This window comes from Mytilus edulis, chromosome 7 (genome assembly GCF_963676685.1).
Source record: "Mytilus edulis chromosome 7, xbMytEdul2.2, whole genome shotgun sequence".
Lineage (NCBI taxonomy): Eukaryota > Metazoa > Mollusca > Bivalvia > Mytilida > Mytilidae > Mytilus > Mytilus edulis.
The window spans coordinates 9,992,793-10,015,775 of NC_092350.1; the positions used below are offsets into that span (position 1 = coordinate 9,992,793).

Genomic DNA, 22,983 nt, shown 5'->3' on the forward strand with positions numbered 1-22,983 from the left:
CAACAGCCAGAATCAAATATTTCAGGTAAGTCATTTATGAAAAGTTTAAACAATGTAGGGCTCAGATTATCCCCTTGACGAACACCAATATCTGATGGGAAATTTTCAGTTAGTGTGTTACTATTAGTTTTTACACATAAAGATGTGTTTTTATACATATCTTTAATTACATTATAAAATAAATCGCTCAATCCGAGCTTTCTCAATTTAAAAAATAATGCTAAATGCCAAACCTTGTCAAAGGCCTTTTTAAAATCAACAAAACAGGTATAGAGGCGTTTATGTCCCTGCTTAGTGTATTTATCAATTAATGTTTTAAGTACAAACATGTGGTCACTAGTTCTTTTTCCTTTACCTCTCCTTATCTTATCACCACTTAACCCTTACAAAAGGTCCCATTGTAGCTAAGACTCCTTACAATAGGAACCTCTCTTTATCTTATCACCACTTAACCCTTACAAAAGGTCCCATTGTAGCTAAGACTCCTTACAATAGGAACCTCTCCTTATCTTATCACCACTTAACCCTTACAAAAGGTCCCATTGTAGCTAAGACTCCTTACAATAGGAACCTCTCCTTATCTTATCACCACTTAACCCTTACAAAAGGTCCCATTGTAGCTAAGACTCCTTACAATAGGAACCTCTCTTTATCTTATCACCACTTAACCCTTACAAAAGGTCCCATTGTAGCTAAGACTCCTTACAATAGGAACCTCTCCTTATCTTATCACCACTTAACCCTTACAAAAGGTCCCATTGTAGCTAAGACTCCTTACAATAGGAACCTCTCTTTATCTTATCACCACTTAACCCTTACAAAAGGTCCCATTGTAGCTAAGACTCCTTACAATAGGAACCTCTCTTTATCTTATCACCACTTAACCCTTACAAAAGGTCCCATTGTAGCTAAGACTCCTTACAATAGGAACCTCTCTTTATCTTATCACCACTTAACCCTTACAAAAGGTCCCATTGGAGCTAAGACTCCTTACAATAGTAACCTCTCTTTATCTTATCACCACTTAACCCTTACAAAAGTTCCTATTGTAGCTAAGACTCCTTACAATAGGAACCTCTCTTTATCTTATCACCACTTAACCCTTACAAAAGGTCCCATTGTAGCTAAGACTCCTTGCAATAGGAACCTCTCTTTATCTTATCACCACTTAACCCTTACAAAAGGTCCCATTGTAGCTAAGACTCCTTACAATAGGAACCTCTCTTTATCTCTTTTTAACAATACTTACCCCTTACAAAAGTTCCCATTGTAGCTATAAGACTCCTTACAATAGGAACCTCTCTTTATCTTATCACCACTTAACCCTTACAAAAGGTTCCATTGTAGCTAAGACTCCTTGCAATAGGAACCTCTCTTTGTCTTATCACCACTTAACCCTTACAAAAGGTCCCATTGTAGCTAAGACTCCTTACAATAGGAACCTCTCTTTATCTTATCACCACTTAACCCTTTCAAAAGGTCCCATTGCAGCTAAGACTCCTTACAAAAGGAACCTCTCTTTATCTCTCTTTAACAATACTTACCCCTTACCAAGTTCCCATTGTAGCTATAAGACTCCTTACAATAGGAACCTCTCTTTATCTTATCACCATTTAACCCTTACAAAAGGTCCCATTGTAGCTAAGACTCCTTACAATAGGAACCTCTCTTTATCTTATCACCACTTAACCCTTACAAAAGGTCCCATTGTAGCTAAGACTCCTTACAATAGGAACCTCTCCTTATCTTATCACCACTTAACCCTTACAAAAGGTCCCATTGTAGCTAAGACTCCTTACAATAGGAACCTCTCTTTATCTTATCACCACTTAACCCTTACAAAAGGTCCCATTGTAGCTAAGACTCCTTACAATAGGAACCTCTCCTTATCTTATCACCACTTAACCCTTACAAAAGGTCCCATTGTAGCTAAGACTCCTTACAATAGGAACCTCTCTTTATCTTATCACCACTTAACCCTTACAAAAGGTCCCATTGTAGCTAAGACTCCTTACAATAGGAACCTCTCTTTATCTTATCACCACTTAACCCTTACAAAAGGTCCCATTGTAGCTAAGACTCCTTACAATAGGAACCTCTCTTTATCTTATCACCACTTAACCCTTACAAAAGGTCCCATTGGAGCTAAGACTCCTTACAATAGTAACCTCTCTTTATCTTATCACCACTTAACCCTTACAAAAGTTCCTATTGTAGCTAAGACTCCTTACAATAGGAACCTCTCTTTATCTTATCACCACTTAACCCTTACAAAAGGTCCCATTGTAGCTAAGACTCCTTGCAATAGGAACCTCTCTTTATCTTATCACCACTTAACCCTTACAAAAGGTCCCATTGTAGCTAAGACTCCTTACAATAGGAACCTCTCTTTATCTTATCACCACTTAACCCTTTCAAAAGGTCCCATTGCAGCTAAGACTCCTTACAAAAGGAACCTCTCTTTATCTCTCTTTAACAATACTTACCCCTTACCAAGTTCCCATTGTAGCTATAAGACTCCTTACAATAGGAACCTCTCTTTATCTTATCACCATTTAACCCTTACAAAAGGTCCCATTGTAGCTAAGACTCCTTACAATAGGAACCTCTCTTTATCTTATCACCACTTAACCCTTACAAAAGGTCCCATTGTAGCTAAGACTCCTTACAATAGGAACCTCTCCTTATCTTATCACCACTTAACCCTTACAAAAGGTCCCATTGTAGCTAAGACTCCTTACAATAGGAACCTCTCTTTATCTTATCACCACTTAACCCTTACAAAAGGTCCCATTGTAGCTAAGACTCTTTACAATAGGAACCTCTCTTTATCTTATCACCACTTAACCCTTACAAAAGGTCCCATTGTAGCTAAGACTCCTTACAATAGGAACCTCTCTTTATCTTATCACCACTTAACCCTTACAAAAGGTCCCATTGGAGCTAAGACTCCTTACAATAGTCACCTCTCTTTATCTCTCTTTAACAATATTTACCCCTTACAAAAGGTCCCATTGGAGCTAAGACTCCTTACAATAGGAACCTCTCTTTATCTTATCACCACTTAACCCTTACAAAAGGTCCCATTGGAGCATAGACTCCTTACAATAGTCACCTCTATTTATCTCTCTTTAACAATATTTACCCCTTACAAAAGGTCCCATTGGAGCTAAGACTCCTTAAAATAGGAACCTCTCTTTATCTCTCTTTAACAATACTTCACCCTTACAAAAGTTCCCATTGTAGCTATAAGACTCCTTACAATAGGAACCTCTCTTTATCTTATCACTACTTAACCCTTACAAAAGGTCCCATTGTAGCTAAGACTCCTTACAATAGGAAACTCTCTTTATCTTATCACCACTTAACCCTTACAAAAGATCCCATTGTAGCTAAGACTCCTTACAATAGGAACCTCTCTTTATCTTATCACCACTTTACCCTTACAAAAGGTCCCATTGTAGCTAAGACTCCTTACAATAGGAACCTCTCTTTATCTCTCTTTAAAAATACTTACCCCTTACAAAAGTTCCCATTGTAGCTATAAGACTCCTAACAATAGGAAACTCTCTTTATCTTATCACCACTTAACCCTTACAAAAATTCCCATTGTAGCTAAGACTCCTTACAATAGGAACCTCGCTTTATCTTATCACCACTTAACCCTTACAAAAGGTCCCATTGTAGCTAAGACTCCTTACAATAGGAACCTCTCTTTATCTTATCACCACTTAACCCTTACAAAAGGTCCCATTGTAGCTAAGACTCTTTACAATAGGAACCTCTCTTTATCTTATCACCACTTAACCCTTACAAAAGGTCCCATTGTAGCTAAGACTCCTTACAATAGGAACCTCTCTTTATCTTATCACCACTTAACCCTTACAAAAGGTCCCATTGGAGCTAAGACTCCTTACAATAGGAACCTCTCTTTATCTCTCTTTAACAATATATACCCCTTACAAAAGGTCCCATTGGAGCTAAGACTCCTTACAATAGGAACCTCTCTTTATCTCTCTTTAACAATATTTACCCCTTACAAAAGGTCCCGTTGGAGCTAAGACTCCTTACAATAGGAACCTCTCTTTATCTCTCTTTAACAATATTTACCCCTTACAAAAAGTCCCATTGGAGCTAAGACTCCTTACAATAGGAACCTCTCTTTATCTCTCTTTAACAATACTTACCCCTTACAAAAGGTCCCATTGGAGCTAAGACTCCTTACAATAGGAACCTCTCTTTATCTCTCTTTAACAATATTTACCCCTAACAAAAGGTTCCATTGGAGCTAAGACTCCTTACAATAGGAACCTCTCTTTATCTTATCACCACTTAACCCTTACAAAAGGTTCCATTGTAGCTAAGACTCCTTACAATAGGAACCTCTCTTTATCTTATCACCACTTAACCCTTACAAAAGGTTCCATTGTAGCTAAGACTCCTTACAATATGAACCTCTCTTTATCTTATCACCACTTAACCCTTACAAAAGGTCCCATTGGAGCTAAGACTCCTTACAATAGGAACCTCTCTTTATCTCTCTTTAACAATATGAATGAAAAGATGAAAAAGTGAAGCTTTACTTATGGCTAAAAGTATATTAATGGAGAGTTTTGGTGGTTGGGTCTTTTTTTTCAATAGAAGGTTAGACTAAAGACAAAAAATCTTACTACCCTCAGTACTAAAAATAAGTGATATTTATAAACAGTTTATCATTTGTTGATGTTGTTCACAAGTGTTTCTCGTTTCCTGTTTTTTTCTTCTATAGATTAGACAGACCATTGGTTTTCCTATTTGAATGGTTTTACACTAGTCATTTTTGAGGCCCTTTAGAGCTTGCTGTTTTCGGTGTGAGCCAAGGCCCTGTGTTGAAGACCTTACTTTGACCTGTAATGGTTTACTTTTACAAATTGTGACTTATATGGAGAGTTGTCTCATTGGCACTCACATCACCAGTGAGGGTGCAATCAATTTTGGTCGCATGGTGTTTAATGTTTCCTTGATAACCTTTTGTATAGGAAAAGTTTATTCATTATTGTTGTAGAGCCTATTTTATGCTTAATATAGGAAAAGTTTATTCATTATTGTAGAGTGTATTTTATGCTTAATATAAGAAAAGTTTATTCATTATTGTTGTAGAGTGTATGGTATGCTCAGTATAGGAAAAGTTTATTCATTTTTGTTGTAGAGCCTATTTTATGCAAAGTATAGGAAAAGTATATTCATTCTTGTAGAGCATATAGTATGCTTAGTATAGAAAAAGTTTATTCATTATTGTTGTTAAGAGCGTATAATACGCTCAGTATAGGAAAATACTACTTAAAGATATTCTTGGTTAAAAATTTAAGTCTCAATACTGGCCATTAGCACTTTATTGTATTATTGTGTTGCCTGAAATAAAACCTGCACTAAGGGGTTGGGATATATTTTAAGGGTTATGGGGCAAACTGTCTAGGAATAAATGGTCAAAAAGGGGCCAAAAACAAGCATGTTTGTAGTTTCAAGACAATAAATTAGAGTTATCTTTCTTTGTCCAGAATGGTTGTTGAATCACCTAAAACCAATGCTTTATGAAATCTTCTTTGAAAATTGGAGTTATCTTTCTTTGTTTAGAATAATAGTTGAATCAACTTAAATCAATGCTATATACAATATACAATGCAATATTCACTTTTACTACCAACTGATTAATTAAAGCAATCTTTAACATTCAGTGATTACAAGCACTTTGATTACCATTCTAGGGTTATGCCCCTTTACAAGTGAAAAAATTCTTAGTTTCTGTTCTCTTAACTTAAGTTTGTCTCAACTAAATTTAATGAAATGTGTATATAATTATAGATTATCGGTGATCATCTCAACGAGATTGATTTTCTCGCTTGAGCCGGGACGGCGAAAGCGAGAAAGGCAATCGAGTTGAGATGAGCAATGATAATCTATTTATCGCTATTTTACCTATGACGACGTTGTCAATTTCATGTCAATTTCGTTAGCAACGCCACGTGCTTACTTAGTTTCTAGCGATAATTATCCATCTCAAGCGAATAGAATGATATGAAAATTATCACAAAAAAAGATGAAAGGAAAAATGCTCAAAATAGCGATAATGCTTATTACCTCTAAACTCAGTTAAGTTCAATTTTTGGCAGCTTCACTTTTACAGTTCTTGAGTTATGTCCCTTTATAACGCTATATGCTAGCGGGGGCATCATCTGTGTCCCTTTGGACACATTCCCCATTTATTTTTTTAGAAGTTACTATTAATTGATATTAATTTTAACCATGACTGTATGACATTTTAAATTTTAATACTTTATGATGTATTTAAATGAGTAGTTATTGTTGCAAACTCCATTAGAAATTTGAATTGAGATAATTTTTGGAATAAGGGAAAGGGGGAGGTGAAAAAAAAAAAAAATTTGGGGGGGGGTCAATTTTTCTTATTTCAGATTTTAGAAATTAAAAAGAAAATTTCTTCAAATATATTTTTTTGAGAGGATTAATATTCAACAGCATAGTGAATTACTTAAAACCCTTTCCTCCATAATGACGCCTGTGTAGTACCTTAGTTGAAATGCTTTGACTACAAAATGTCTGCATCAGACTTAATAAAATTTGTATCGAATATGAAAAGGATATTCATAAGAATATCTGACTAAAATTTATTTGATGGAATATTTGTTTTTGGCAATGCATTAATACTTCAAAGCATATTTTTAATATTTTGTTGAAAAATCCTATGCGAATCAAGTATGCAAAACATAAATTTCAATGGAGGAAAGGGTTAAAACCAAAAAAAAAAATGTTGAGTTCATTAGACCACATTCATTCTGTGTCAGAAACCTATGCTGTGTCAACTATTTAATCACAATCCAAATTCAGAACTGTATCCAGCTTGAATGTTGTGTCCATTCTTGCCCCAATCGTTCAGGGTTCGACATCTGCAGTCGTATAAAGCTACGCCCTGCAGAGCATCTGGTTTCTAGTATGAAATGACAGGTTAACAGTCAAATATGAGAGAATATATTTTTCAGACCCTCTTTCATATCTATGAAACCAAATACGATGTTCCATATTTTGGTGGTGTATGTATAACATGAAAATGACTTCAATGGGGGTTTTTTCAATGCCTATTTCATATTTTGTTTATCTGCAACTCCTTAATTGAAAATGGCAAGACAGAATTCCCCAATGTTTTATAAATTCTTCTATAGGACATGAAGAGCTACAACTCTTTATTTTAATATTTGATTATACATGTATTGATGATTTTTTTTTTTGGTTAACCATACCAAAACATTTACTTCACCATTTCTGCTTATATTGTTTGGAGAAAGAAGCCTACTTGAGTCTTCATTGAAAACCTATACAATGTCAATATAGAGCCCCCAGAATGGAACAGTCAGTCCACTGATGGCAGGCAGAATTTGGTTAATTTGATGCGAACCACTTTTATCCATTGTCCCTCTTTTTTAGCTATTGGATTCTTGGCAATCATTCTTAACATTTAATACATTGAAATTATATGTTATGCTTTATTTTAGGGTAGACCAGGGTGGCACATTGAATGCTCAGTAATGGCCAGCAGTATTTTAGGAGAGTCCATGGAGATCCATACAGGAGGATGTGATCTGAAGTTTCCCCATCATGATAATGAACTGGCTCAGGCAGAGGTATGTACCCACAGTGGTGGGAGGGCTGCTCCAGTCAAGCTCCAGTGATTCCAGAAATAATCAACCAAATCGTCTGTCCCCCTCTGAATCAGCCTCTTTATACAAGTCCATGTAAAAGTAAAATGACTACCAGAGGTTGTATAGAGCTATCCTTGTGTCTATTGGTTCAGCTCACAGCACTTTGGTTAAATGAATCAGCCTTAACAGGTGGCTGAACTTGAATTGAACTTTCAGAGATTCTTAGGTTTCTGATTGCATTGTAAACCCTATTCTATTTTAGACCCCAGCGAAATTTAATAAGTTGCAAAATGTAGATTTTGACATATCTATATACAAAATTGGAGAGGTGGGTATAAATTTGTAAGCCCTGCACAAATTTCATACACATGTAGCTCCATTGGTGAAAAATGAATGATCATTGTAGGGTCTACAAACAAAGATATAGGATTACTTTATGTCCCCTTTTAGTAGTGGTGGGAGGATTTTATAGCTTCTGTAAATAATGTTTAGATGGTTTATATGCTGTTCCTCCCTTAACCCATCTGTCCACTTGCTTGAAGGCCCATGCAATTCCTCATGAAATGGTTAGATAAATTTGGTGAAACTTAAGTTACTTAACCCAAATGTAGAAATCTAAGAACTCAGAAATTTCAAAGTCCATGAACCACAATGAAGGGATGGGCCATATATGTTTCATGCACATGCAGATGCTCATACAACAGCATCAAAAGAGTAAACTAGCCAATAGTTTCAAAGTCAATAGACTATGACTGAGGGGGAAGATCAAATAATCTCCATGGCAATTAGATGTGGCTATGCCAATACAACTGTATACCAGATATCATTAACCTACTACTACCAAACACATTGTAGACACCCCCAACACACACACACACACACAGCACACTAATTTCAACCTCCTTGATACAAGAAAAACATACAAATTAAATCAGTTAAGAATATTTGAAAAGGGATATGAACCAAATGAAATTTAAAAATGATTGAATAATAAAAATTCTTACAGTCCTTTTGAAGCCTTGTATATGGAAAGGATGTATTGACGTTACACAATATAGTTGTTAACTTTTGTTTTACATTATATTTGTAGGCTTACTTCCAAAATGACCAATGGGTGAAGTATTTCCTTCATTCAGGACACTTGACAATAGAAGGCTGCAAGATGTCAAAATCACTGAAAAACTTTATTTCTATAACTGAAGCTTTAAAACAGCACACGGCCAGACAGTTACGACTACTGTTTTTACTACACTCCTGGAATGATACATTAGATTATGGCTCGAACAGCATGGAAGGAGCATTGAAATACGAAAAACTATTACAGGTAATTATTTATAGTATTTACCTAGTTTTGAAGGTATTTGTGGTTCTTTTCGACAAGTGTATATTGACTGATTGATTGATGGTGTTTAAATTCCACTTTTAATACTGGCTATTTTGTTGCAGTTATACTGATTGGAAATTGAACTGAAATGTTTGTGATTTACGATATTATTAGTACACAATGAAACATACTGTTTCAACTGAACTTTTCATTTTTCTAAGTGTAATTGTGACAAACAGTATCAATGCCTCAGTGTTAGCTACATCTTTGGGCATTACTTGTAAAATTGAAATTCTTAAGCAATTAGATTTATTTCATTAACACTACCAGTGAGGTATGCATGATCAGATCTAAAGAAACCAGTATAAAAAGTTACTGTCTATTTGTTAATTTTAATAGTGAGGAAGCACCAAGCATTAGCCGAATTATCTAGGTACTATACCACTAAAATGAATTGAGGGTAAATGGTTTTTTTTTTGTCAAACATGCTTGCAATTTAGTGGCAGATCCAGGATTTTTCATAAGTGGAGGCCCACTGACTGCCTAAGAAGGGGCCCTCTCCAGTCATGCCTCAGCGATTCCCTATATAATTAATCAAATTTTCCCACAAAAGGGAGTGGGCAGGCCCCCTGAAAAACCCATAAATCCACTTCTGCAATTTTTATTATACAACCGCAAAGAAAGGAGTAGGTTCAGTAAGACCCATTTTTGGCCCCAAAATATAGCAGTTTTTGAAAATTGTGAATATGTAATCGTTAAGATATTTATTGAAAAGTAGAATGCTTCTGCTATATAAATATGGGCTGTTTTTGACAATAAAATGCATATATATCGAGTACTAGCATCATTAAGTCGTGCTAAGTTACTGAAATCTTCACAATTTGATCATTTTAGTCAAATTTTAGACGGTTTCCGTCTGAAACGAAAGTGGCCGCATTCGTGTTCATTCATAATATTGAAATGTGAGTTGTATTTTATGATAATACATAATATATATAAAGGTTGAGGATGAACACGGATGCAGCAACATTCATTTTTGACAAAAACCATCTGAAAAGTGACGATTTTTGGCACATTTGATATATTTTTCATATTTAAGCTTGAATCGGAGCATTTTTAATGAGTAATCAGTTAAAATCTTTCCCATAAACTAATTGAATCAATTGAAATAGACACTTAAGTGTTTAAAAAGCGTCTAAAATTTTTCGTAAGATGAACTTGAAAATTGAGGCCGAAATCAGGTCTTACCGGACCTACTCCTTTACGGTTGTATACTAGAATGACGTTGGGAGTCGTCCGAAGACATATTGGTTTTTGCACTATAACTTTAGTTTAAGTAAATAGAAATCTATGAAATTCAAAGACAAGGTTTATGACCACAAAAGGAAGGTTGGGATTGATTTTGGGAGTTTTGGTCCCTACAGTTTAGGAATTACAGGCCAAAAGGGTCCCAAATTAAACTTTGTTTGATTTCATCAAAAAATAAATAATTGGGGTTCTTTGATATTCCGGATCTAACTGTGTAAGTAGATTCTTAATTTTTGGTCCTGTTTTCAAATTGGTCTACATTAAGGTCCTAAGGGCCCAAAATCAAACTTAGTTTGATTTTAACAAATATTGAATTCTTGGGGTTTTTGATATGCTGAATCAAAACATGTACTTAGATTTTTTTATTACCGGTATTGGCCCAGTTTTCAAGTTGGTCCAAATCAGGGTCCAAAATTAAACTTTGTTTGATATCAACAAAAATTGAATCCTTTGAGTTCTTTGATATACTTAATCTAAACTTGTATTTAGATTTTTGATTATAGGCCCACTTTTCAAGTTTGTCCAAATCGGGGTTCAAAATTAAACTTTGTTTGATTTCAACAAAAATTGATTATATGGGGTTCTTTGATATATGTTGAATCTAACCTGATGATGGTGATGTATTTTGATTTTTGATATTTGGGCCCGATTATCAAATTAGTCCACATTGAGGTCTAAAGGGTCCATAATTGAACTCTATTTGATTTCATCGAAAATTGAATTCTTGGGGTTCTTTGATATAGTGAATCTAACCATGTATTTAGATTTTGGATATTGGACCATAATAGGTAAATGTCCAATTTTAAATTTTTAAGTTTTTAAGTTCAAGTTCTGAGACCACATTCATGATGTGTCAGAAACCTTTGTTGTGTCAACTATTTAATCACAATCCAAATTCAGAGCTGTATCAAGCTTTAATGTTGTGTTCATACTTGCCCCAACTGTTCAGGGTTTGAACTCTGCGATAGTATAAGGCTGCGCCCTGTGGAGCATCTGGTTTCACAAGATTTTGTGATGATTCAATATACACCCTCTCTTGTGCAAATTTGTTTAAAAAAATACCTGTTTTTTCTTATTTTGAATTGGCCATTTATTTCCTGCTTGTCTGTTAAAAAAATTCTCCCCAATAAGTAAACTTTTTTTCTCATTGTGAATTGGCCATTTATTTCCTTTTCATCTGTTCATAAACTCTCTCTTTACGACCTTTGTTGAATTATGACTGCATACCAATGCAAATGTAATATGAACAATATTGTGTTTTTATTCTCAACTAATCAGGAAATGAAATATAGGTTTAAAAGAAACTTAGTAGGGGAGAGGTTAGCACCTGTTAAAACATTTGAACTGCTGCATTTGTTTGCACCTGTCCTAATTCAGAAACCTGTTCTTCATTGGTTGCTGTTTTTTTATGTATTAGCTTGCTGTTTGTGTGGGCCAAGGCTCTTGAGTTGAAGGCCCTTCTTTGATTTATAACTGTTTACTATTTATTTCCTTGGATGGGGAGTTGTCTCATTGGCACTTATACCACATCTTGTTTTTTGTCGAGCCTGCAACTTTTGTTGCAGAAAGCTCGACATAGGGATAGTGATCCAGCGGCGGCGGCGGCGTTAGCTCACTTCTTAAAAGCTTTATATTTTAGAAGGTGGAAGACCTGGATGCTTCATACTTTTTATATAGATGCTTCATGTTACGAAGTTTCCGTCAGTCCAATGTCCTTGACCTCATTTTCATGGTTCAGTGACCACTTGAAAAAAAAGTTCAAATTTTTTTTAATGTTGAATTCTCTCTTATTATAAGTAATAGGATAACTATATTTGATATGTGCGTACCTTGCAAGGTCCTCGTGTCTGTCAGACAGTTTTCACTTGACCTCGACCTCATTTCGTGGATCAGTGAACAAGGTTAAGTTTTGGTGGTCAAGTCCATATCTCAGATACTATAAGCAATAGGGCTAGTATATTCGGTGTATGGAAGGACTGTAAGGTGTACATGTCCAACTGTCAGGTGTCATCTGACCTTGACCTCATTTTCATGGTTCAGTGGTTATAGTTAAATTTTTGTGTTTTGGTCGGTTTTTCTCATACCATATGCAATAGGTCTACTATATTTGTTGTATGGAATGATTGTTAAGTGTACATGTCTAGCGGACAGATGTCATGTGACCTTTACCTCATTTTCATGGTTCAGTGGTCAAAGTTAAGTTTTTGAGTTTTGGTCTTTTTATCTAATGCTATATGCCATAGGTCAACTATATTTGGTGTATGGAAATATTTTATGATCTTTATGTCAGTCGAGCAGGTTTTATTTAACCGTGACCTCATTTTCACGGTTCATTGCACAGTGTTAAGTTTTTGTGTTTTGGTTTATTTTTCTTAAACTATAAGTAATGTGTCAACTATATATGTTGTATAGAAGCATTGTTAGCTGTACCTGTCTGCCTGGCATGGTTCATCTGACCTGGACCTCTTTTTCAAGGTTCATTGGTCTTTGTTTAGTTATCTTGGTTAATGTTAAGTTTATGTGACAGTTGTAATAAAGCTTAGCTTTATACTTAGGACTATCAACATAATATCAATGATTAGTATAGAAGGCGAGACATTTTAGCGTGTGCACTCTTGTATTATAGATTGTATACAAACATCCTGCTGTTTTAACAGTCACATGGCCAATAAAAGTATGGATTCCTTAGTTATTACTTGAGTTTGACCTAACAAAGATGAGAAACAAATTAAGTGACCCATCAGTATTTTGATGACTTTATTAACCTTGAAACACATAGATGACCGGTAAAATAACTTCTGGAAAATAGTTTTTTATATTGAATTATATAATTTTGTTTTGAATGACCGTAAATATCCACTAAAAAAGTTTTTTTTTTTAAAGTTTATTCAATTCAATTTTACAACTTGTTAGTGGCATTCATTAGTTTACATGTACTTGTCAATAATTATGGCATGATATTGATGATTGTTACAAAAATGATGACTATGACAATGATTATGACAATTATGACAATTATGACAATGATTATGATGATTTTGCTGATAATGACAATAATGAAAATGATGATGACAATAATGACAATGATTAAGAGATTTTTTATGATTATGCTAAAATGATATGATTATGAAAATGATGGTAAATAGTTATGATTTTTTCAATGATTATGATTATGACTATGTGATGATTTTGTTGATAATGACAACATTTATGACAATGATGATGAAGATAATGAAAATGATGATTATGATTATGAGTCTATGACGATAATGATGATGATGACAATAATGGTAATGATTAATGGATATGACAAATAAATGGTGATGACAGTGATCTTATATATGGCTCATGAATGGTGATAAGAATGATCTATCTAATGAATGGCGATGATGATTTATATGATCCTTGTTTAATGAATGGGGATGAAACTATCCAATGTCAAAATAAGTGATTCCTGTTGGATGAATGTTAGAAATGATGATTCTTTGTGGATGAATGCTGATGAAAATGATCTGTCTTGTATGAATGATTTTGTCTATAGTCATTGGTAGTTTGTTTCAGAAGAAGATGACAACCTATGAATATTTATAGTCTTTGGTATGTTTTATTTTCCTCCTGTTTGTGACTGAAACACGTCTATGGAGTCCCCATCCTCCATATCTAACTCTGTTGGTGTGTCTGTTTCATTGATTGGGTTACCATCAAACCTGAACCGTACCATTGATGATGTTAACCCAGCTCTGTCACAGTAGGCATTCATCAGTTTACGTAATGGTGTTTTACGTTTGATTTTAAAGTGAACTGTGTTCCCATCTTGTCCTGTTACCTTGATGTTTATATGTTCTATACCGGCACCTTCTGTTTTGACATCCTCTTGTGGCTGTTGGGTTTCTGTTTCTTCAGGCATTGTGGATGAATTTTTGATCTTGTCAAAGACTTGGTCTAAAAAAAGAGAAAAAAAAGATTTTGTTTCAAGTTTAAGAGATAGGTTTTCACCGATATACAGAGCAATAGATTTTCTAAATTTAAAACTTCAAAAAAGTACCACTTCTTGAAAACAAACTAAGCAGAATCCAGTATCAAATTATGTTCCAGATGATTATATATTCAAGTGGATTGGCCATCTTAAATCAGTTTTTTAAGACTATTCTGCCATGTTTGGACTCAGCAATTGCTATACTAGTTATAAATCAATTAAAAAACATTTAAGAGATGAATACATCCTAAAATAGACAGCCAAATTGATCATTCTTCCAGATGTGACTTTTATGGTCTTTTACAAACCAATGTTTGGTTTAGAAAAGTAGTTTATACAATTATGACCCATCAAACCTTAATATGTGTAGAGAGTACATTGACCTATAATGGTCTCCTTTTATTAATTGTTATTTGGATGGAGAGTTGTCTCATTGGCACTCATACCACATCTTGTGATATCCATATATTAAGTTGATTTAAATTAAATATTCCAGTAAAAATATCAGATATCAACTTATTCCAGTCACCTATGTAAAATATCCCAGCACTGCAAAAATGAAAGGATTTAATCTTTCTTTGTGTACAAGTGTTATGTAAAGGTACTAAAAATTGTATTTGTATATATTGGTTTCAAAGTAATATTAAATAAATAAGTTAAATAAAGTTTCCACCACTGCATTGAATGTCATACAACATTCCACCACTTAATTAAGACATATTAAAAAATTTCAAATTAAAGATGTAGGATTGGGCTGGCTGTGAGTTTTAATCATTATAAATTTAACTGTCAAGAATGGAGAAATATTGTATTACAACAGATTTGGTGGAAGAATCTGTTTCTCTGATGATTTTTAGACAATATGCAGAAAAACTTATAATTAATTTGTACATGTCCAATGATTTGCTGTAAGGTACATTATTTGACATTTGACTGTAACTTGATAAAATGGGAAATAATTTTATAATAAATAAGGTTTCAGAACCAAATTGAAAGACATAAAAAAATAATGATATTGAATGTTACCTCTCAGAAGCTTGTCTGTTATTTTATACAAGTGGATAATCTAGTTCAGCCTTCTTGTAATGACAACTTCTGAATTTAAAACAAACTTTACCCTAGGTGGTATATAGGTAATGATGAGTGATTTAACTCACAGAATTATTTATAGACTTACCCAATCAAATCTGCTCATCTTGACAGACAGGTTTTATAACAATACTCACTGTTAGTGTCATCAGAATTACTTCTGCCAGGCATTTCATTGTCACTAATTAGATAATTATCACAGGAAATATAATTGTTAAATTGTCAATTAACTGATTAAAATAACTTCTTCCAAAGGGCATTACACACAAAGAAATTATTGTAATACACCAATTATCTTTTTAATATTTGTCATATGTTGAATTTACTGAAGAATTTAAAAAAAAAAAAGTGAAAATCCCCCTTCACATAAATAAAAGTATTTCATAATTGAAAAAAACAAATTCATTATATCAAATGCTAAAACAATTTATTAAGCAATAATTTAAACTGTAATAACATGTATTTTAGGACACAAATTAAATTTTTTTTCTCATTATAATTATTTCAATATTTGTAATGTATTGAGCTTAAAATTTGCTACACAATTAAAATTTAAGTCATAATGATTATAATTTTTTTAAATAGTCTCTTTTTTTTGGGGGGGGGGGGGGGGGGAGGGGGGATTGAGTGAACAATGTCATCAGTTTTCTTTCTTTTTTTGTCTTTCTGAATTGAGCATGATACACAGATTTGACCATATTTATTGTGATACCACAGACATATAATACATGTCCTTTGCAGGGTTTTTAAAGTAAGTTTTCTACTGTTAAATAGTCATTCTCGCTACATTGAAGACCCATTGGTTGCCTTCGGCTGTTGTTTGCTCTATGGTCGGGTGGTTGTCGCTTTGACATATTCACCATTTCCTTTCTCAATTTTATAGTCCTTGATAAATTAAAAATGTCATCTTGCTTGGTCATGTCTTAAATTATTAACACTTTAACAGCCCTCACATTCAAGTGAAGTTAATTCTTTCCAAATAAAAGTAATGGTTTTAGCTATTTAAGTTAACAGATCTGAATAATCCATGAACCATCTTTTGGCAACCTCTTTACTTCCCTTTCATAAAAACATTCATTAAATAAATTTGTCATTTAATTTTAGGAGTTTTTCCTGACAATCCAGAGTATATTAAGAAACACAGCCTCCACAGGTGTAGCAGCTTTCCATAAATGGAACCCAGAGGAAGTCAGCCTCAATACAAGGTACAGATACAGGAAAAATATATCTTCTCATTTATATGAGGGTAGTAATGTCCTTTACCACCAGGCGTGAAACAGTCATTTTTGGCTATCGTTAGCTTCAAATTGGTTAAGATTTTACTGTGATTTGTCAAAATTCACTTTTCATGAATCATCAGAGGTCTCAACTAATTATCATTACCGTCATTTTTTGGAAAAAAATGAGTGATTTGTCAAAATCAATTGATTTTCATATTGTCTAAAAGAAAGTGTACATCTTATTGTCATGCATCAAAAATTACTGTTAATGTCATTTGGCAATTATTTTTACCGTTATTTGCATGATGGTCCCGAATGACCAACCTCTTATATACACCAAACTTTGAAAAAAAGGTTGAAGATAATTTCTTACAATTATAATGATTATAGTTTTACGCTTATGTCAAATATTTAATCCCAATTCACAATTTATAGAAAATGTAAGTACTAGTTTCAGTTAAAAGTAAAATCACAAAAATACTCAACTTTGAGAAAAATTCAAAAAGGAAGGTCCTTACTCACATGGGAAAATCAAAATAGATTCAGAGAAGAAATTATGTGTAAATATAGTTTGAAATTAAATATCCAGTATGAGATATTTTAAACAAATATTTAACTGTAAGTTTTGTATATTTTTTTAAAACATCGATTTTATGCTGAATGATCTTTAAATTTTTTTTCATTTTTTTTTTGTATATTTTTTAAAAACCTCTTGGTAGCTTTGTTTGTTATTCTGTATAAATCAGTTTTCAGGATGCTATAATATTCATTATTTTATGCCCCTGGTGTAGTGGAGTTTTACCCTTGTCTGTATATCTGTTTGTACGTTCCAAAGTTGGTTTTCGTTCTCTAACTTTAAGTTTCCCCCACCAAAGGTTATGAAACTTATACACAATGCTTATCACCACAGATTACAGATCATGTTTGAAATCTGGTGGTGTCACTTTAACTTTTCCAAAGTATGATATGTAAAATTGAGAATGGAAATGGGGGATGTGTCAAATAGACAACAACCCGACCATAGAACAGAAACAGTCGAAGGCCACCAATGGGTCTTCAATGCAGGGAGAAACTCCTGCACCCGGAGGCGTCCTTCAGCTGGCCCCTGAACAAATATATATACTAGTCCGGTGATAATGGACGTCACACTAAACTCCAAATTATACACAAGCAACTGAAATTAGAAATCATACAAGACTAACAAAGTCCATAGGCTCCTGACTTGGGACAGGCACAAACGTGTGACAGGGTTAAACATGTTTTTGAGATCTCAACCCTTCCCCTATACCTCAAGCCAATGTATAAAAGTAAACGCATACCTATACACATAGTAAAATTCAGTTCAAGAGAAGTCTGAGTCTGATGTCACAGTCAGAAGAAAATAAACAAAATGACAATAATACATAAATTAACAAAGGACTACTAGCAGTTACTGACATGCCAGCTCCAGACCTCAACTAAACTAATTGAAAGATTATGTCTTCTTTATAGGAATCTCAGCACAATCCCTCCCGTTAATATAATATGTGCATATTTGAAAAATTGTTTTTAAAAATTAGATTTTCTTGGACTAAAACTGCTTATACTTCTTTTTCATATACACTACATGCAGCTGTGTGATACAAGAAATATCTCTTTATAGCTAACAGGCAACAACCATAAGAGAATAGTGTTTTTTGCATACCAATAAATCCTATAGATATATTAAAATGACATGTTTGATTTATTTCAGATTGATGGACACAAGAACTAATGTCCATGCTGCTCTTTGTGGTAAGTTTGATCTGCTCTTTGTGGTAAGTCTGATTCAAACTAAATGTCAAAGCTTAACAAATAGTGTAAACCCATGGGCATATAACTACTGGTCATGTTTATTATTGAAATACATTAGGAAACGACTTCTAGTTGCAGGTCCAGTTGAAGTAAAAAAGAAAATGAAATTTCATATTTTTGGTCCAATTGACCTTCTTTAAACTGCTGTACCCAGATCAGTTTCACTCTGACCTAATAACTGTAAGGATGCAGACCACATAAAGGTTCATCTATCAGCATCCCTGGGTCTTCCAGGTCTAGAAATAAGAATAAAAATTATGCTTTTTGCACCTGATGACCAATTTTTGGCTAGCTTTATTCAATGTGTAATAAGTTTGTAGGATGATATAGTTTTTGATAGTTTACTTTTATTATTATATTGGTTTCTGTTTTATGATTACAAAAACCATTCAAATTCAAATCAGACTTATGCCATATTGATTCAATGTTGATTGGTATCAAAAGGCATTTTGCTGACTTAACAGTTTTGTTTATTTACAGATAATGTTGACACCAAGACAGCATTAGATGAAGTTAGAGAGCTGATAAAGGCCAGCAATATATACATCAACAAACACAAGACAGACAAAACTCTACCCAACAGAATGTTACTGCAAAATATAGCTACATATATTACTAATCTACTCAAAGTAAGGCATTACTGCAAAATATAGCTACATACATTACTAATGTACTCAAAGTAAGGCATTACTGCAAAATATAGCTACATACATTACTAATCTACTCAAAGTAAGGCATTACTACAAAATATTAATAATTTGTATATTTTTTTACTAATTTGATTTGTTTAGGAATAAACACATGTTAAACTATATTTTCAAATAGGAAATAGATATTACATGGTTATTTTTAGAATATATCAATACTTCTAATAAATTTCATGATATTGTTAAAAGTTATACATTTGTAATCAATCATTTGAAAAAAATTATCTTCAAAAACATGTTTTTATAGAAAAATATTGATAGTATCCAGTGATTGTTTATCCAAAATATATATATATATCAGTTTTTCTGAAGAAAGCACTATTTGAAATAAATGACGATTTCTCTTTTTAGAAAGTATATTTTTTTATTTTAGATGTTTGGTGCAATAGAAACAGATGATAGCATAGGATTCCCTATAGCTGGTACTCAATCTGTTAATGTAAGTTGAAATACCTATAGCTGGTACTCAATCTGTTAATGTATGTAGGATTCCCTATAGCTGGTACTCAATCTGTTAATGTAAGTAAGATTCCCTATAGCTGGTACTCAGTCTGTTAATGTATGTAGGATTCCCTATAGCTGGTACTCAATCAGTGAATGTAAGTAGAATTCCCTATAGCTGGTACTCAGTCTGTTAATGTATGTATGATTCCCTATAGCTGGTACTGGTACTCAATCTGTTAATGTAAGTAAGATTCCCTATAGCTGGTACTCAATCTGTTAATGTAAGTAAGATTCCCTATAGCTGGTACTCAGTCTGTTAATGTATGTAGGATTCCCTATAGCTGGTACTCAATCTGTTAATGTATGTAGGATTCCCTATAGCTGGTACTCAATCTGTTAATGTAAGTAAGATTCCCTATAGCTGGTACTCAGTCTGTTAATGTATGTAGGATTCCCTATAGCTGGTACTCAGTCTGTTAATGTATGTAGGATTCCCTATAGCTGGTACTCAATCAGTGAATGTAAGTAGAATTCCCTATAGCTGGTACTCAGTCTGTTAATGTATGTATGATTCCCTATAGCTGGTACTCAATCTGTTAATGTAAGTAAGATTCCCTATAGCTGGTACTCAATCTGTTAATGTAAGTAAGATTCCCTATAGCTGGTACTCAGTCTGTTAATGTATGTAGGATTCCCTATAGCTGGTACTCAATCTGTTAATGTAAGTAAGATTCCCTATAGCTGGTACTCAGTCTGTTAATGTATGTAGGATTCCCTATAGCTGGTACTCAGTCTGTTAATGTATGTAGGATTCCCTATAGCTGGTACTCAATCTGTTAATGTTAGTAAGATTCCCTATAGCTGGTACTCAGTCTGTTAATGTATGTAGAATTCCCTATAGCTGGTACTCAATCTGTTAATGTATGTAGAATTCCCTATAGCTGGTACTCAGTCTGTTAATGTAAGTAAGATTCCCTATAGCTGGTACTCAGTCTGTTAATGTATGTAGGATTCCCTATAGCTGGTACTCAATCTGTTAATGTAAGTAAGATTCCCTATAGCTGGTACTCAATCTGTTAATGTAAGTAAGATTCCCTATAGCTGGTACTCAGTCTGTTAATGTAAGTAAGATTCCCTATAGCTGGTACTCAGTCTGTTAATGTAAGTAAGATTCCCTATAGCTGGTACTCAGTCTGTTAATGTATGTAGAATTCCCTATAGCTGGTACTCAGTCTGTTAATGTAAGTAAGATTCCCTATAGCTGGTACTCAGTCTGTTAATGTTAGTAAGAATCCCTATAGCTGGTACTCAGTCTGTTAATGTATGTAGAATTCCCTATAGCTGGTACTCAGTCTGTTAATGTAAGTAAGATTCCCTATAGCTGGTACTCAGTCTGTTAATGTATGTAGGATTCCCTATAGCTGGTACTCAATCTGTTAATGTTAGTAAGAATCCCTATAGCTGGTACTCAGTCTGTTAATGTATGTAGGATTCCCTATAGCTGGTACTCAATCTGTTAATGTTAGTAAGATTCCCTATAGCTGGTACTCAGTCTGTTTATGTATGTAGGATTCCCTATAGCTGGTACTCAATCTGTGAAAGTAAGTAGAATTCCCTATAGCTGGTACTCAGTCTGTTAATGTAGGATTCCCTATAGCTGGTACTCAATCTGTTAATGTAAGTAAGATTCCCTATAGCTGGTACTCAGTCTGTTAATGTATGTAGGATTCCCTATAGCTGGTACTCAATCTGTTAATGTAAGTAAGATTCCCTTTAGCTAGTACTCAGTCGGTAAATGTAAGTAGGCTTCCTTCCCTCACTCAGTTTGTGTAGGTATGAGTAGACGAAACTTGTATTGATATAGGAAAGAAAGCTTGTTTATAAAAAACATAACAGAATTCCTCATAGCTACTGCTCTGTTTGCAAGACTATGCTATATATTTAAATAGGTGTAATCCAAGGTATAATGTCTAATGGACCGGTCAAATTCCAGTATTTGCATATATGCAAATGTAGGATTTAAAGTCATATGAAATGAGTGACTGGTTAAAAATAATATTTATCTAATTCTTGAACCAATTCATGTATATATCATAAACTTAGTCTTCTATGCACGATTTTATCAGTTTTTACGCAAATGTATCGTATAATCATCATTTTTTTTTCTCTCAGTCTGTTATGATTTAACAAATATGGCAGCTCATTAAATTCCGTGTTTTGACTCTGAAGTTTACCGATTGTCAGCTTATAGTAAACATTCAACAAAAAGCAAGGATATTGAGCATGTGTTTAACATGTACGTACCGATTATCAGGTTATCTACATGTTGATATCGTAAAATATCAGCTGCGAGACATAATATGAAGCTTTTTGTCGAGTGAGCGTAGCGAACGAGATCAAAAAGCCTTCATATAATGTCAAGCAGCTGATATTTTACAATATCAATATGCAGATAATCTGATAATCGATTTATCGGGCTATATTTGCGTGTTTCAGAAGTGTTTTCTTTGTTTCACCAGCACACAAAAGATGGCTTGATAAGTTCGGGTCAAAGTTATTAACGTCGGTTCAAACATTATGACGTCGCTGATATGTCCGGGTCAAAGTTATTAAGGCCGGGTCAACGTATTTGACGTCACAAAGACATGATACGGAATAATATTAAGAGCTGAACAGAGTGATATAGACAGTGGGACGACCGATAAAATCAGATTATAGTTTATTTCAGTGACAGATCCATGCATATTGCGATCACCAGATTTTTACGAGGAGTTTCACGCTAAGGTCACTTTGCATATGGAAAATATGTCGGTGAATTGCTTCCTTGAAGCAAGCAACTTCTTCTAAATGTGGACAAATTAAAGAATTTTCTTTAGAAAAAAGTATATGTACATAAGTTTAATCATGAAAACTATCTATTTTGTTATAAAAAAGTATTCATCATTTTTTTTTAATTTAAGGCTTCATGTGACTTTAATAGTGTCCCACATGAAATAATGTCCACGATATTATTTCATAGTAAATACTGTCCATGTATACAATTTTCTATGAAAATATGTTCTCAGGTATATAAAAGTGTCCATGAACATGAACATTATTTATTACTATAATTCTGTCCAGGTGGACATTTTTTCTCAGGATATTGTGTCCGCCAGGACAATTTTTGATATGATTAAAATAATAAATGAAATTAGTTGCCTTGTTATTACTAGACATATTTAACCTATAATTGCAAACTTTAAAACATTGTTACTTTGACAGAGAGACTTGTTTCATTGGTACTCATATCATCCTAATTATCTTCTTATTTATATTTTTTAATATATAAACATGTATAAAGATGTTAGTTCAAATAAGTTACAGATGTTGTTTACTAATATTTTCCTTGGAC

The 22,983-nt window shown here is 33.7% G+C and overlaps 1 protein-coding gene and 1 pseudogene across 2 annotated transcripts in view; one reads left to right on the forward strand and one right to left on the reverse strand.

Moving 5' to 3' along the window:
• LOC139529887 (cysteine--tRNA ligase, cytoplasmic-like) overlaps positions 1-22,983 on the forward strand; it is a 195,831-nt gene that overhangs the window by 167,255 nt on the left and 5,593 nt on the right. For both annotated transcript variants that reach the window (XM_071325839.1, XM_071325840.1), the window contains 6 exons: positions 7,545-7,673; positions 8,782-9,015; positions 16,493-16,593; positions 18,341-18,381; positions 18,922-19,070; positions 19,522-19,587. In XM_071325839.1, coding sequence (XP_071181940.1) covers positions 7,545-7,673; positions 8,782-9,015; positions 16,493-16,593; positions 18,341-18,381; positions 18,922-19,070; positions 19,522-19,587 — 720 coding nt within the window. The remainder of the gene's footprint in view (positions 1-7,544; positions 7,674-8,781; positions 9,016-16,492; positions 16,594-18,340; positions 18,382-18,921; positions 19,071-19,521; positions 19,588-22,983) is intronic.
• On the reverse strand, positions 13,904-15,449 carry LOC139529898 (small ubiquitin-related modifier 3 pseudogene; annotated as a pseudogene).